This window comes from Eurytemora carolleeae, unplaced genomic scaffold (genome assembly GCF_000591075.1).
Source record: "Eurytemora carolleeae unplaced genomic scaffold, Eaff_2.0 scaffold746, whole genome shotgun sequence".
Classification (NCBI taxonomy): domain Eukaryota; kingdom Metazoa; phylum Arthropoda; class Copepoda; order Calanoida; family Temoridae; genus Eurytemora; species Eurytemora carolleeae.
The window spans coordinates 178,612-195,067 of NW_019396773.1; the positions used below are offsets into that span (position 1 = coordinate 178,612).

At 31.8% G+C, this 16,456-nt stretch overlaps 1 protein-coding gene across 2 annotated transcripts; it reads right to left on the reverse strand.

The window, feature by feature from the left end:
- Positions 1–1,717: 1,717 nt before the first annotated feature.
- Positions 1,718–15,720, reverse strand: LOC111708540 (flotillin-1). Of its 2 annotated transcripts, none has more exons than XM_023481947.1 (13): positions 14,900–15,516; positions 13,346–13,402; positions 12,222–12,323; positions 11,815–11,907; positions 10,953–11,039; positions 9,403–9,547; positions 8,533–8,675; positions 7,683–7,825; positions 5,907–6,042; positions 5,018–5,137; positions 4,410–4,520; positions 3,843–3,924; positions 1,718–1,740 (listed from the first exon to the last, which is right to left on the reverse strand). In XM_023481947.1, the coding sequence occupies exons 1-13, from the start codon at positions 14,966–14,968 to the stop codon at positions 1,733–1,735; spliced, it is 1,296 nt and encodes a 431-aa protein (XP_023337715.1). In that variant the 5' UTR covers positions 14,969–15,516; the 3' UTR covers positions 1,718–1,732. The 2 variants fall into 2 exon arrangements, with proteins under 2 accessions (XP_023337715.1, XP_023337714.1); XM_023481946.1 differs by lacking the exon at positions 1,718–1,740 and adding an exon at positions 2,662–3,634 and having other exon boundaries at positions 14,900–15,720.
- Between the last annotated feature and the right edge of the window lie 736 nt (positions 15,721–16,456).

Consider the following 16,456-nt stretch of genomic DNA (forward strand, 5'->3'; position numbering starts at 1 on the left):
CGTCTATGTAAGGTAGTTGAATTGAGTATGCAGTGTTGTGGAAAGCTTCTTTAGGATTCATTTGAGACATATTTCACTTTTTAAAAGTCTGTAAATCCTGAGTTTGAGCGCAAATTCGACGTTCAAAACTCCTGATTTGGGGGTGGATACGCTTTCAGAATTAGTTTTTTTTAAATTATTAATTAACGACGACATAAAATCTAAATATATTCTACAATAAACTACAGGAACTCATGTTTAGGAACATTTTGAGAAAATAAAAATTAATCTTATCATCGAAAATAAGTAATCTTGTTCAATTATTAGTTTCTATTATCTCATTATTCTAGTTTCTCGTTATTCACAAAGATGTTCGCAGATTTTCTATAATTATTATTGAAAAGACGGCATTTAAAGAATTTGAAGAAATCTGCGAATAAATTCAAAGAAAATTAGAAATTCAATATAATAATGAAAACGAAATAATCGATTTTAGCATTGATTTATTGACAAATTTCTTTTGTGAAATATGTTCCTAGCCATCTAATTAGATTACTGTATAATTTTTACTTTATTTTTCGTTGTTGTTATTTAATAATTTAAAAAAAAACTAATTCTGAAAGCGTATCCACCCCAAATCAGGAGTTTTGAACGTCGAATTTGCGCTCAAACTCAGGATTTACAGATCTTTAAAAGTGAAATATGTCTCAAATGAATCCTAAAGAAGTTTTCGACAACACTGCATACTCAGTTCAACTACCTTACATAGCCGGTCACTCCCTTTAAATTTGCGAATTGTAACACAGATCACTATTAATGAATTCAGCGCTGGCCTAGGGTTCATTTAAAAATTCTTGTTTTGAGAGACTCCTGTGTTACACAAAATAATAGAGCTGTTTGAAAGGTTAGCATTAACTAGGTAAAGTGTACAATTCTTTACTAATTGGAGAAAATACTAAACATATGAGAATTACATTATAACAAATCAATTGATTTTAATATTTTCACACTGCTAACTTCACAGGAAGAGAAGGTACTTTTTATGCGACATTACTATCTGTGACTTAGTAGCTCCACTAGTTTTCATAAAAAGGACATTTCTCCCAAATAAATTATCAAGTACAATAGGTGGCAACAGAGAAATTGACAACCTATACATGACGTCACAAGTGTCAAATATAACAAGGAAAACGAAATTTTCTCACATTAGTTTACATGTTCTCCAAGATTAAATAAAAAAGTGTAAAAAGAAAATAAAAATAAATAACATAAAATTGCAATTATTTCACTAGAATCTACTTGATTTCTCCGGTTTTACATATTAGAAATTAAAACATTTTTGTTCTTCTTAATAGCTCAAAAATAAGAGTTATGATTGAAATCTTATATGTTAGTTATCATTGGAGAGCTATTGAGCGGGACCAAATTATTTTGAATATTTAATATGTTACGGATAAATTTACTTTTCCCATACTCAAACATCAAATAAAGGCTTGAGAAGCTAAGCAGTCGAGTGTTAGCGGTAATACCGCATAAATTTGACTGTCTCCTTCTTTGTTTGCCGTGGAATAAAATAATTTTTGTGAATATATTTATTAAAAATAAAATAATAATTGAAAGTAAAAATATCTGCCGGATGTGCGTGTCCAGTTATTGAAAAAATAATTGTAATATATAGCTTTCCTTCTTTTAGTTTCTTATGAAATATCAACCTCCCCTGATTGTCACATTTCTCAAGAACTGTTTTTCTTCCTCAAAATTCTATAAAATATGTAGAGTTGGTCATCGTTTTAGATAGTTTTTATTAATTTTAATAAAACTTCCAGTGTCCGAATTTAATGAATTTAAGCCGCGTCTTAAATCCGCCAAAACCGGTTTCTATTGAGCGCCGGCTAAAATCTTGAAGCAATGGATCAATTTTAGGTGGAACCAACCATATTTGAGCCGCGGCTCAAATTCTTTAAATTCTGCCTCAGGATTTTGAAACTTCATTATGTTCGTTTGCTTTTAGTAAACTGTGCATTATCTAAATCCTACAATGAAAAATGGGAAGACGAACAAAAAACGTGTTCGTATTTGCATCTTTATCGGATAGGATTTGGGTATTATTTTTGCATTTATTTTCTGAAAGGGACAACTCACATTGTATTGGATTAGAATAAACAATTTGGAAAATATTTGCTTTCAATTAACTGAGCCAAATTATAAAAGAAGATATATTGCAAAAACGCACCAAAGACGCGCATTTATATGGGAAATTTTAAATCAATGCAGCTCTCTTCACTTACAGTATACACATTACACACACATAATAATCACATATTATGAAGGAAATATTTTTATTTTTTGATTAGCCTTTAATATTGTACATTACTATATTGTATTGTTTACATTGAACACTGATCCATTACATTTTTCCATTTGTAAGATGTAAATTTATAGATTACTATAAAAAAACCGTGCATACAATCCAATAAAATCTAAAATTGTATTTCAAGAGGAAATATTAGAGAAGAAAGTTTTCAAAGATTAACAATAGGGGAAAGTTTAAGAAAAAACTCAGTTTGCCAAAAAAGTTTAATTATTAACTATTGAACTAGCTTCAGTGTAGTTTTACATGAATTGGTTGCAAGGAACTACAGTAAAGAGAAAATAATAAAAATAAAAATTATTCAGATAAGGTTTTTTTTTGCGTGAAAAAGATTACGAGTAAAAGTTAGTTTCAGTTTAACCAGTTATGTGTTTCATTCAAGGCACTCATACTAATATTTGACAAAGGTAAGTTTCGTTAGGCTTGAAATATATACCAATTTAACAATATCACACATTAGATTCGTTCAAGCAAATTGTGTTACACTACATATCAAATTATAAATGCTATGGAAACCGACCTAAGAAGTTTCTGATCTAAGGCCAGAGCATATTTAGGGCTTAAAAAAATGCCATCCCAACATAACTCTCTCTAAACTCAACTTAATTTCTAAGGTCTAACAAATTCGTAGGTCAAGAAAACACTTAGGTCCGTTTCCTCTATAGCTTGTGCGCCAAATTTATCATTAGTTCCGTCATCTATTAAGAATAAATCTCGAAATAAAAAGTTAAATTCAGGTTTGGTGTTTGAACATTCATCAATCCAAAAAAGTATAAGAGCAGAAATATCATTTGTTCCCAAACATAAACATTTGTTAGTGAGGGTCATAAAAGAAGTACTTTAAACATAAATATAAACATTAAGAGTACAATGTACATAGCACACAGTACATAAATATTGAGAAGAAAACAGTTTGCTTTTGTACTAAACTGTATCTTGTTGATTTTGGAGTATTTAAAACCTGTATTTCTAAACCTGTAAGAAGATACTCAGGTTTTCCATCTTTACCCCATCATAAAGAACTGCTGGAGCCAAAAATATTTTTGTTTCAAATTTCAAACGAGGACGAATGCCCGCTAATGTCGTAAAGTTGATTTGAAAGGTTTATATTACTGTAGTCGTTTTGTAAATTAACCAGTTTAGCAAAAGTAATACCGCCAATATTGAATTGGATTTTAAAGGCTGCATTTTAGTCAATTAAAGGATCGCCAATATTACAGGGGGGTTGAAGGGCCATCAATACTACAGGCGGTTTGAAGGTCCGCCAACATTATCGGCGATTAACTAAATTAAAAGTATGATTAAATCTTGTCTTTTTTTGTTCTAAATGTAAATCTGTCGCATGGTCATTTTCAGATCATCTTATGATAGTACTGTGAAACTTTTCTTAAACTGTTTCCATTTTTTTTATATTCACGCGGCGCGGCGTAAATAGCCGGTTCTACCAAGCAGTAGCTGATTTTATATAATTACGCGGCGCGGCGCGACTAACCGGTTCTGGCCAGCTTCTCCGTAATATTGACTCCGGTCATCTTTTCCACTGTATCAGGAAGTGAACCCATGATATCTAGAACCTGAAATAAATAACGATATATTTTTAAAATATTTTTTAAGGTTTAGAATTACACTGAAAACTATAGAAGTTAGAGGACGTTTTGTTGAAGGATGAATTTTCAAAAAACGTTTCTTACATTATTTTTATTTATTTCTTTTCCACCAAAACTTGTTTATTTAACATATTGGAAAAAGGGTAAAATTAATTCTAAGGTTGGGTTGAAGTTTTCAAGAGAATATACCCTTGCACATTTTCCATGACAAAAAAACCTATCCTAGCCATTTATCAGGACATTGTGTACCATGATGTTATTTTATGAATATTTTGCAGTTTACTGGTTTGTTACCGAAAAAAAAAGTTCCAAGAAATACAAAAGAAATTGAGTCATTGCTTTTGGAGATTCTCTTGTTTCTTAAAGAAGAGTAGAAAATAATTTTTAGGCTTTAATTTTTGTTTGTGGATAATCAACACTTCATATCTCTCAAGCTCGTTCCTAATCCTAACCTCTTGTGTAATTCTGCTTGCTCCGACAGGACCATCTCCGTTGGAGACCATTGTTATCTTGTTCGTCTGAGATATAGGTCCGCTCACTTCAGCAGCAATCTTTGGCATCATCTGAACAAATAATAAAGATTTTAATTTAACAAATAAGTAGAGAACATTTTAGGATTGAAAGATTATCTTTAATTGAAAAATAATCACTTTTTATCATAAAAATTTGTTTTATATAAAAAGGTTACATAATCTTAATTCTTAAACTAGACGAATTATCAACTTGGACAAATTATTTAACTTTTTCAATGCTTTACTTCTTATCTAAGAAGCGTCGAACGTCGTTGATATTAGATACATTTTTGCGAAGTGGCGTAAAATGTTAAAAGATGAGTGAATTACTGGAAATTAAAGTCAATTTAACATTTAGTAACGATATATGATACAGTGGGGAAATCATGAAATTGCTCTGCAGCGAATAGATCAATTTAGATATAGAACTCTAGTTAAGTAAACAGAAATAAGAGATAATAATACAAAACAACACAATTAATTGTTTGTTTATGCATTATACTATTATACTACAAAATATTATCAATATCTCCGTCGAAATTTAATACCTGCAACATCATATCTACAAGAGCAGCTTCTTTGTACTCCTTCCAGGCATCCGCCTTCTTTGCCATCTGCTCCGCCTCCGCCTTAGCTTTCACTTCAATAGCATACGCCTCAGCTTCTCCCTACAAATATATAAATAAACAGATAGTCTTTTACTTACAATAAACTTAATGTTTCAATCTTTTGAAGCTAAAACATAATCTTCTTAAGTTAGTCAGAATGTTGGGTGAAAGTAATTGATTTAATTTTTGTGTTGGACCTGTTATGGAGGTTGTTTAGGTTTAGTACACGAAAAATATGCTTCGAAATATTTGGCTTTCTTGTAATTTTGAGATCAAATAAAATGGAAACCAAGGACAAGCATTTTTTGCCGATTTCAATTTTGTCCCTTTAAATTCAGATAAACCCGAATAAATGTCAACTGATCATCGGCTAAATGAATTATTTTAGAAACCTCGCTATATTGACAAAACCAACACTTCAGTTTCCCCCTTTTACTAAAATTCAGTAACTATTGTAAATTAAAGGGTTTGCAAAGGTTGAGACTGTGAAGACGAAAACGCTTAAGATATTACGATCCAAAGGTTATCCCTTTAATTATCCCTTGATTAACCCTTTAATATACTCTTTAAATGACTTATTACAGGATTTGAAAAAGATAGAAACAAGTTTACAGTTGCAGGGAATCGTGAAAATAAAGAGACATGCAGTAAAAATTCCGTACAGTCGTCTCTGAAGTATCTTCCTTTGTGGGTAAACCTGTATATGAGTTTCAAGTTGATAAATACTATTTTAGTAGTCTCCTCTTTTTCTTTTATTATGAATTGTCTCTAAAGCCAACAGTCCTTCCACTGGTTTATGGTTACAGCCAGCCAGTATTCTAACATTCACCTTAAGTGCTTTCGCCTCGGCTTCCGCCTCCGCCTCCAGAACAATTTTCTGTTTATCCGCCTCGGCGATCCTCTCCAGACGATATTTCTCCGCCTCGGCGGGTTTTCTTACTTTGCTGTCCAACTCTTTCTCTTTCCTGAACAAAAATTTAATTTTTATTTTCTCTCATTTCCTGAGTTCTGGCTAGACTTCGTGATGGATTCTATATTTTGTATCTGATTTTCTACTGAAAATCATCCTCTAAGTCAAATTCAATGAATAGCAGAGGTGGTAGAATAAGTATAGATTGTCTAAATATTTCTCCAGTGTTGCAAAGAGTGCGCTCAAGGGATAGTTTGAGTTGCCATACATAGTTAAACTACTTCATTCATTTCATCCGACATTAAATTTTGAAAATGCGAGAAAAAATATTATGAAATCCGCAAATTTTTGTTTTGTTTTTGTTTTTTTACTGTACAAAGAGAATATGCTCACAGATAAAGCTACAATTAAAAGTTGAAATAGAAGATTGTCACAATTAAAATAGAAGATGGGCGCCCTAAAAGTTTTAACTTTATAAAACATTTCTGTTGCACGTTTGTTGTTTATGTTAATTATCTAAATAATAAAGTTCTTCTCTCATATTACTTTGTCCAAAATGGCCGCCGACACAACTTAACCAAATTCAATGATTTTTTTTCGAGTGACCGGCAATGTATGTTAGTTGAACTGAGAATGTAGTATTACGGAGAACATTTTTAGGATTAATTTGAGACATATAAAACGTTTCAATGATGTATAATTACTGAGCTTGAGCGCATAGTCGGCGTTCAAACTCATCCATTTTAGTGTTAACATTTTGAGAATCGACTTTTTATAAATATATATATAAATTTAGCTTGTCTGGGTGTCTTTTTGTTCGTTTGTCTGTTTGTTTGTATCCAATAAACGTTATAAAACGGCTAAACCGATCGGGTCCAGATTTTGTGTGGAACCTCACGTGACCCCAGGGAAGGTTTATGAATGATCAAAATTTTAATTTAAAGTTTTTTTCGTAAAATTTTCAAAATGCGCGAAAAAATATTTTGAAATGCACAATTTGTTTTTGTTTTTGTTTTATACTGTACAAAGAGAAGATGTTCAGAGATAAAGCCACAATTAAAAGTTGAAATAGAAGCCTAGTTATTAAAAAAAAGACGACAAATGTAAAAAAATTCTACAGTAAACTAATTAGATGCTTAAGAACATATTTCTCAATAAATCAAAATTAGAATCAATTATTTTTTTTCATCATTATATTGAATTTCTTATTCTTAATGAATTTGTTCGTAGATATCTTTAAATTCTTCAAATGTCGTCTTTTCAATAAAAGTTCCAGGAAATCTACAGAAAATGATTGTAAACAATGAGACATTACAGAAACCAATAACTAAATAAAATTACTTAATTTAGATGATATAGTTAATTTTTATTTTCTCAACCTGTTCCTTAACAACTGATTAGTTCACTGTAGAATTTTTACTACATTTTTCGTCATCGTTATTGAATAATATTTTAAAAACCAATTCTCAAAATCATTCCTCAAAAATGAACAATTTATGAGGATTTTAAAGATTGAATTTGCGCTCTTGCTCAACGAATGTGCACCGTAAAAACGTCTCATAGGTCTCAAATGATTCCTAAAAAATTTCTCCACAATACTACAGTCTCAGTTCAACTACCATACATTGCCGGTCACTTCCTTTAAACCTGGGCAACGCCGGGTACTCCAGCTAGTTTATTAAAAGCGTAAGTAACCTGAGAATCTCTTGCTCCTGAATAGCAATATTCTGTTGTCTCTCGACTACCTTGACCTGCATCTCCTCTTCCTTAATCCTGCACTGGACCTTGGCTGCCTGCAGACTATACGCCATCTCAGCCTCAGCCTTCGCTGTGTTTACCTATATCAGAGCAAACACTAATACAATCAAAATCTGCCATTTCTTGATTTAATATCATTAAAAGTAAAAAAAAAGAATTTTTTTGGATTAAAAAATCGTAAATAGGACATTTTTAAATGCAGAAAGGACAATTTATAGACAATAAATCTTTCATCGTACATCGTAAAAATAAAAATTATAATAAGTCAAGTAGGATTACTTTGGAAAAATGAAATAATTTAATTTATTTTTATGACAAATCTTCTTTATCTATGTCCTGTCTATAAAATATCGTAAAAATATCAATTACAATGAATACCAGATATATGAATGCATAGACCGTCATAAGAACTTCTTTTATAATTAATTCAAGGTAAATTAAATATGAAATATGAATGCAATTGATATATTAATATTAAACTCATTTTTCCACGACATTTGATCATGTAATACGACATCACAAAAAACTCTTGCTACGTATTCAATATGCATATATCTGGGATTCACTGTATAATAAATCAAGTAGGATAATTTTGGAAACATGAAATAATTTAATTTATTTTTATGAAAATTCTTCTTTGCCTATCTATGTCTTGTCTGTAAAATGACTTAAGGAATTTAAAATTAACTAGGCAGATTTTTCACTTTGAATAGTTTATTTTTAAATGATTTTTTAAGTGTACTGTATGATGAAATTATAAAAAATTCTATTTGAATTAACATTCTACCTCTGTGTCATAAACAGCTTTCTTGAGTTCATAATCTCTCTTGGCACGAGCAATCTCTGTATCGTTCTTCAGTTTAGCCTCCATCCTCTGCTCTTCAGCTCTAGCCTCAGCTATAGTTGAATCCTTTCTAGCCTCAGCCTCACCTATACAAGGTAGACATCGTAAAAATTAGGGACAGAGAAGATGCATTAAATACCCTCCTATATAACAGTTTCAGGGGCGAATTGAAACAAAATCAATGAGGCTCATCCGTAGTTTTGTTTATATCCTGATCATAGAAACAACATTCACTATTAATGTAAACAAAGATGAGTTCCTTGTGTATCCTCCTTGACTAGGGGTATAATGGGCATCTTGGATCGGCAAGATTTTATGCCAATTTCAAACTGGCTGGACTTCTTAAATCCGAAACTGGGAACTTTTAAATGAAAGCGCTGAGTTAAGCTAGTCTCTGACGGGTTCAAGTAATTCATTTCATTCAAAATTTTCTTATCTAGAATTTAAAAGTTTTGGTATAAAAGCATATAAACATACCATCATTTGGAGGAAAACAGGGCATCAAATTGTAAATTAAATAAAAGAAAACTCAACTCGTCATCTCCCTTATGAGATAATGCCCTAAGCATATTGCCCATCTACGATCTGTATTGGATAAAGTTCAATCTTGGGCATCCGAGACAGTTATGCTTTGTATATCTTGTACCATGGACTAACTAGCGTAGATACAATCACGTTTTGGTCTTTATTCCAACAACCTTTAAACTTTCAATTTTCATTAAAACGCATTCATCGACAAAAAGTATTAAAGAGAAAAGGCGAAAAGTCAAAGTTATCTAAAGTCTCAGCGTGACTGTTGTCTGGAAAACTAACCTATAAGAGCGTCCCTCTTGACCTGTGCAGTTCTAGCCTGACCCAGACTAGCCAAATATCCAACATCGTCCTTGACGTCCTTCAAGGTATAGGAGATCACCATTATTCCCATATTATACAGGTCCTGAGAAGCAACCTCGAAGACCTGGACACATCAGAAGTTCATAGATTTCTTCAAAACCTGGTCTTTGAATTTTTAAATGAACGTACTAGCTTGGGAACCCAGCGTTGCCCTGAATTACTCCCGCCATTTACCCGCACTTGGTCGTAAATTACGATTTAAACTATATTTTCCTGTTAAAGTCGACCCACTCTACGTAAAATCTCAAAAATCTTGAAAAATTACAAAAGTAAAAGCATAGACGTCATAGCGCCATATATTAGAAACCAGAATTTATTAAATCTCAACAAATTGATTAAATTTACATTGAAATAGTAATTGTTAGAGTCAATACAGAGATAAGCTGAATAGTTCTTAATTAAATATAGATAAGAACAGAAAACGAACTTATCATTAATATTTGAATCAACAGAATTTATGATTTTTAGGATATCTAGCTTAATTCATATTTTACAAATTTACATAAAATACAGGGTTACCTACAACGGATGAGACTGTAAAGACGACCTAAAACTTCTCAAATATGACGATCCCAAGTTTAAATAAAGCCTGCTGCCTAAACTGTGGTATTTAAATGACTTACTTAATGATTTGTCAAAGAAACAAATTTTTAGTTGCAGGGAATCATGAATATCAGAAAACAGACAGTATAAAGAAAGAATTTATAGTAGTAGGAAATCATGAATATGAGAAAACAGACAGTATAAAGAAAGAATTTATAGTTGCAAGGGAATCATGAATATAAGAAAACAGACAGTATAAAGAAAGAATTTATAGATGCAGGGAATCATGAATATGAGAAAACAGAGAGTATAAAGAAAGAATTTATAGTTGCAGGGAATCAAGAATATACGAAAACAGACAATATAAAGAAAGAATTTATAGATGCAGGGAATCATGAATATGAGAAAACAGACAGTATAAAGAAAGAATTTTTAGTTGCAGGGAATCAAGAATATAAGAAAACAGACAGTATAAAGAAAGAATTTATAGTTCCAGGGAATCATGAATATAAGAAAACAGACAGTATAAAGAAAGAATTTATAGATGCAGGGAATCATGAATATAAGAAAACAGAGAGTATAAAGAAAGAATTTATAGATGCATGGAATCATGAATATGAGAAAACAGACAGTATAAAGAAAGAATTTATAGTTGCAGGGAATCAAGAATATAAGAAAACAGACAGTATAAAGAAAGAATTTATAGATGCAGGGAATCATGAATATCAGAAAACAGACAGTATAAAGAAAGAATTTATAGTTCCAGGGAATCATGAATATAAGAAAACAGACAGTATAAAGAAAGAAATGACAGTATAAAGTTCGTACAGTCGTCAGATCCTTTGAAGGTAACCCTGTATTATTCCGAAAATATTTGACACAAATCTTTCCTTTTTTTAACCCTTCCAAGATTTTAGGTTTGTTACCTTTTCTGAGAAAGTTTTCCTATCTCTGTAAATTTCTTCAACTGACATATTTCCCATGATAGCTCTTTGATGACCCTCCAGGGTGGCCTGCAATGCGAGATAAAAATACAAATTTGATGCTGATTATGTTCATAAAAGGTCTTTTTGTTTGTATCCAATAAACGTCAAAACTGCTGAACCGATTGGGCCCAAATTTTGTGTGGGACCTCACATGACTCCAGGGAAGGTTTATGGATGATCAGATTTTCAAAAATGAGCCTCTATTAAAATTCGATTTTCGTTAAATTTTGAAAATCCACGGTTCTTTTTTTTAAATCCGCGAATTTTCTTTGTTTTTGTTTTACAATGTATACAGTACACAGAGGAAATGTTCACACCTGAAAGCCTAGTAATAATATACTGATATGCCAAGTAATGATTACTCATAAAGTGAATAATAGACATCAATTTACAATTTACGGAGGGTATGTAAACATTAAAAACGTAGAAACAAATATTTTCCAGAAAAATCAAGAAAAAATATTACAACTATTTATACTTATTTATTTATTAACGAAGAAAACTGGTTTTAAGTTAAGAAACATAGCTAAACTTAAAGGAATCTTTTTTCCTGAAGAAAAACCTAAATTTCTGATTATTTAGTGATAATTTAGTGATTAGTAATTTTTTTTTTATAATTACAAATTTTATTTTTTTTGGATAGTTTTTAAACCTAAGTAGTAGATTTCAAAATGTGTCAATTAACAATTTATAACAGCGCCCCCTCTTTTTTGTATTAAACAAGAAGATTTTGACAGAAAACTTCTTTATGATAATTTTCAGTTTAAATAAAATTTGGAATCCCGACTGTTCTGTAACTCACCAAACAAATTTCTTTAATTTCTATTTCTGTTTTTCCTCCAAACTGTTCAGCTGCTGACTCCAACATATCACTGCTAGATCCATTAATTTTAACCTGAACAAAATTATAATTTAGAACTATTGATTGTATTTAATTTTTGTTTCTCTATTACAGTCCTGCAAATCAGTGAAGAAAATTGTCAGAATTGGACACTTCTCAATCTAGAAAAACAAAGATATCTCTCACATTATTGATCAGATACATGTCTTTATGACACCGTTGTGAATTGGACATGGCACTATCTAAAAGGAGAGTTTTTGCAATTGCAACGACATCCCCTTTAGAGGACACGATGAACTCATGAGGTAGGGATCAAAGTTTAAGTTCAACATAAAATTCTTCAAACCTAAAACATCTTTTTTTCCTACCTGAGCAGTTCCAATGACACTGATTGGTACTCCTAGACTAGTGTATACTCTCTCCGTCAGGATAGATAGGGTCATTGTATTCAGAGTTATCCTTTGTACAGTCTAAAAAATATTGTATTCAGAGTTATCCTTTGTACAGTCTAAACAATATTGTATTCAGAGTTATCCTTTGTCAGTCTAAACAATATTGTATTCAGAGTTATCCTTTGTACAGTCTAAACAATATTGTATTCAGAGTTATCCTTTGTCAGTCTAAACAATATTGTATTCAGAGTTATCCTTTGTACAGTCTAAACAATATTGTATTTAGAGTTATCCTTTGTACAGTCTAAACAATATTGTATTCAAAGTTATCCTTTGTACAGTCAAATAATATTGTATTCAGAGTTATCCTTTGTATAGTCTAAACAAAATTGTATTCAGAGTTATCCTTTGAACAGTCTAAACAATATTGTATTCAGTTATCCTTTGACAGTCTAAACAATTTTGTATTCAGAGTCATCCTAGCTTTGTACTCTTTGTACAGTGCAAAACGATATTATTTATATTGAATTTCTTAAAGAAAATTACATCACGAGGGCCTGCAAAGCGCTATGGCTTGAGAATGAATGCGTTAATTTTAAATTCCGCAGAGTAGATTTAATTTTACATGAATTTATTTATTCTCAGAAATCTGAATTAAGGATTAATTAAAAGGAAACAATCATTAGGCTGTAAGAAAATAATAAAACCTGTATCAAAAACATTTTTGTGAATTACAGATTTTAAAACTAATTTATCTGCGGAATTAAAAAGGGGATTTCTTTTATTAAAACCATTGGAGCATGCAGTATTCAAAAGCGCTACTATTTGATTCAACGATGAAAGCTTGCAAATAAATGGAAAAATGACAAAATAAATTTTAGTTGGTTGTTAAAGGGTTAATAAAGGATGTTCGATTAGTTATGTCAAGAAAGGCGTGATTAAAGGGTGCGACCGGCTAGATATGGTAGTTGAGCTGAGAGTGCAGTCTTAAAGAGCACTCCCTTTAAGATCCCCTAGTTCTGGAAGCGTACAATGGGTTAGTGTTTTCATTAATTATCATTATTACCATGAAAAGACAAACCGTCGTTTAATAAAGTTACCTGTATACAAGGACAAACTATAGCTCGTCCACCAGTAATGTAAGAGGGTTTATTTCCCTAAACAAAATTATCTTTAAGATATTGTTCACGTAAATTAGGGTCATCAACGATTTACAATTTAATCCTTCTGGTATTATTGATGAGGCCGCGATTTATTATCTTAACCTTGAGTCTAATCCCGTAGTTTCGAATCTAAAGTTAGACGCAACAAAAATTAGTGAATGCGCTTAAAAACAAATGAAAAAGTCTGGTGAAAAAATATCCATTAAAACAACAAAGATGATTTTAATGTTCTCTTTGTGCAGAACCGGAATAATCAATATCTCTGGATTAGCAACAGATAAATAAAAATAATTTTTTAGTTCCGACTCACGAGTGTCAGAACTTGCATGTTTGGAATTTCAGCAAATCTAGACTAAAAATCAGTAATGTGTAGATATTCTTTCAACAAATGGTCTACAATATTTAACTTTCAAATGCAAATCAATCAAAAAATACTTAAAACCGAACACACCCTTGACATTAAACACAAGTTTAAACTGATAAACTGATGCATATTGTACTTGAATGTCGTAGCACCGAGAAACGCTCACGTTGAAAAACACGACTCCTCCAAATTGTCACTGAAGCATAAAAATGACAAAAACACTAACTAAAAATTATATAAAACACCAGTTTTACAGTATGATACGAAAATACAAACAGTAACACGACCTGAAGTGTAAAACAAGTCTAAAAATAATAAAAACTAACTCAGAATGACAGACAAGGTTGACTTACGACAGACAAGGTTGATACTGACAGACAAGGTTTATACTGACAGGCAAGGTTTATTCTGAGAGACAAGGTTTATACTGAGAGACAAGGTTTACAATGCCAGACAAGGTTTACACTGACAGACAAAGTTGATACAGACGGACAAGGTTGACACCGCCAGAAATGAAGACAATGTTGATATTGACAGACAATGTTGATATTGAAGGACAAGGTTGATAAGACGGACAAGGTTGACACTGATAGACAGGTCGACAAGGTTGATATCGACAAACAAAGGTTGGTATTGACAGACTAGGTTGATACTGACAGACAAGGTTAATATTAACAGACAAGGTTGATATTATAGCACACAAGGTTGATACTAACGACAAGGTTGATTTCGACAGACAAGGTTGATAATGACCGACAAGATTTACACTGACAAACAAAGTTGATACTGACAGACAAGTTTGATATCAACAAACAAGGTTGATATCAACAACCAAGGTTGATACTGACAAACAAGTTTGTTATCAACACCCAAGGTTGATACTGACAGACAAGGTTTACACTTACAGACAAGGTTGATACTGACAGACAAGGTTTAAACTGACAAACAAGGTTTACACTGTCAAGGTTAATATTAGCAGGTCATACTAACATTTTTAAACAATATTATGTCAATTCAGCAGTAAGAAAATATTTATGTATTGACATAAAAACAAAAAAGTGACATTTTATCTAGATTGGGTAAAATTAACATGACTATATGAACTATGTATGATTTAATTATTATACCTGAAACATTCCAGAGATGACGAGAGCTTCATTAGGTCCGCAGACAACTACACCAATATCAAAACACATATTTAACAAGTATCAAGGCACTCCAGTGGTATTAAATAAGGCACTGTTTATCTTCTCCAGGTCTGGTGTAAACTAGGTACTCTTCAACTCTCCAGTCCGGAGTATAGTATTGATAATGAAACTACACTACTAGAACTAGAGTTTGCGCAAAGTAGGTTCAGGAAACCGGTTTCTCGAGGTTCAAGCCATCCGCACACATTTTAGCTTTTCAACAGGGGTTATTCTTGACTTACAAGATAATTATACTATTTACCATTATTTATCTGAAATTGAACATCGAGTTTTGTTTTTAAATAAAATTGATGTGAAGGAGATTTGAGAAATTATTGCCATGCCCCAAATGAATGACGGTGTGCCCCTCCCTAACTGAAATTGGGCTTTAATGTTACACATGTGTACAAATAAGGCTTAAAACATCAATTATCACAATTATGAATGTAAGATGCCGAACAGGTGAGAGACAAGTTTTTAATTTCTTTACTCTTGACCATTATAGATTTACAATTTTTACAATTTTTTTTACATAAGAATTGAGCCATTATTTCACCCATTGCATACTTAAACATTAATTCTTAATCACCCCCCCCCCACACAAACAAACCTTACATGAGTCAGAAGCACAATAAGGGTACATGATTTTCGGTGCTTTGAGGGGACAAACATTCAAGCCTCTCCTTTTTGATACCTTCTGTCCAAAAATTTGCGGTGAATAAAACCCAAAAAGAGCAAAACAAACAGTTACTTTAAAAGAAGGGGGGGGGGGGGGGGTGGAATAATTTTGCAAACAAATTATGGAGCTCAATATAATCAATATCAATATAGATACAAAATCACGCATTTTAAGATGTTTAAATTTTTCCTTTTCTAATTAAACGAAATTTGGGCATGGGAAACATTAGAAAACAAGAAGCATAATTTTTCAGGTCAAAAAAGTGTTCGCCTGCGATGCGCCCCTTACTTATCGATCTGTACTACCTCCACTTTATAATTCCTAGCTACGGGCCTGATAAAAGCTGAATATTTTAAAAGTATTTAATAATCAACATTTCTTACGTGAACTGACATCTACGTATTTACTGAGAAGCAAACAATTAAGCGCGTCATGAATCTATTGCGTTGATTTTAATGACGTATAAGAATTGGGAAACACTATGTATAGTTTAGTTCAGGTAAAATACCGATTATGTTGAATCAATAAGTCTCCACGGCATAGTACCTAGTCAAAACAAAGCCAAGCCCCCCCCCCCCTTCTACTACACCACTACCACTAACACACAAGAAAGGAAATGCCCCCCCCCCCTCCCCTACACCACACAAAAAAGGAAATAACGTTAACACTTATTATTTTAATACACGTGACCACAATTTAAACATTGTTATCTATGCTTGACGATTGGAAAATCAGTAATTTTAAATCACGAGGTTTTCAATATCGTAGTCACGTAATTTAATTATATCAATAAGTTAAATGTTAAATAAATTAAAGCA

What these genes read in the sequence shown, in the direction of transcription:
- LOC111708540 (XM_023481946.1), bottom strand. Translation starts at nt 14,968, where the DNA reads ATGTGTTTTGATATTGGTGTAGTTGTCTGCGGACCTAATGAAGCTCTC. An exon ending in CAAGAGGGACGCTCTTATAG is followed by an intron (nt 8,676 to 9,402) that starts GTTAGTTTTCCA and finishes TACCTTGTATAG; the next exon opens with GTGAGGCTGAGGCTAGAAAG. An exon ending in CCGAGGCGAAAGCACTTAAG is followed by an intron (nt 5,138 to 5,906) that starts GTGAATGTTAGA and finishes ATATATTTGTAG; the next exon opens with GGAGAAGCTGAGGCGTATGC.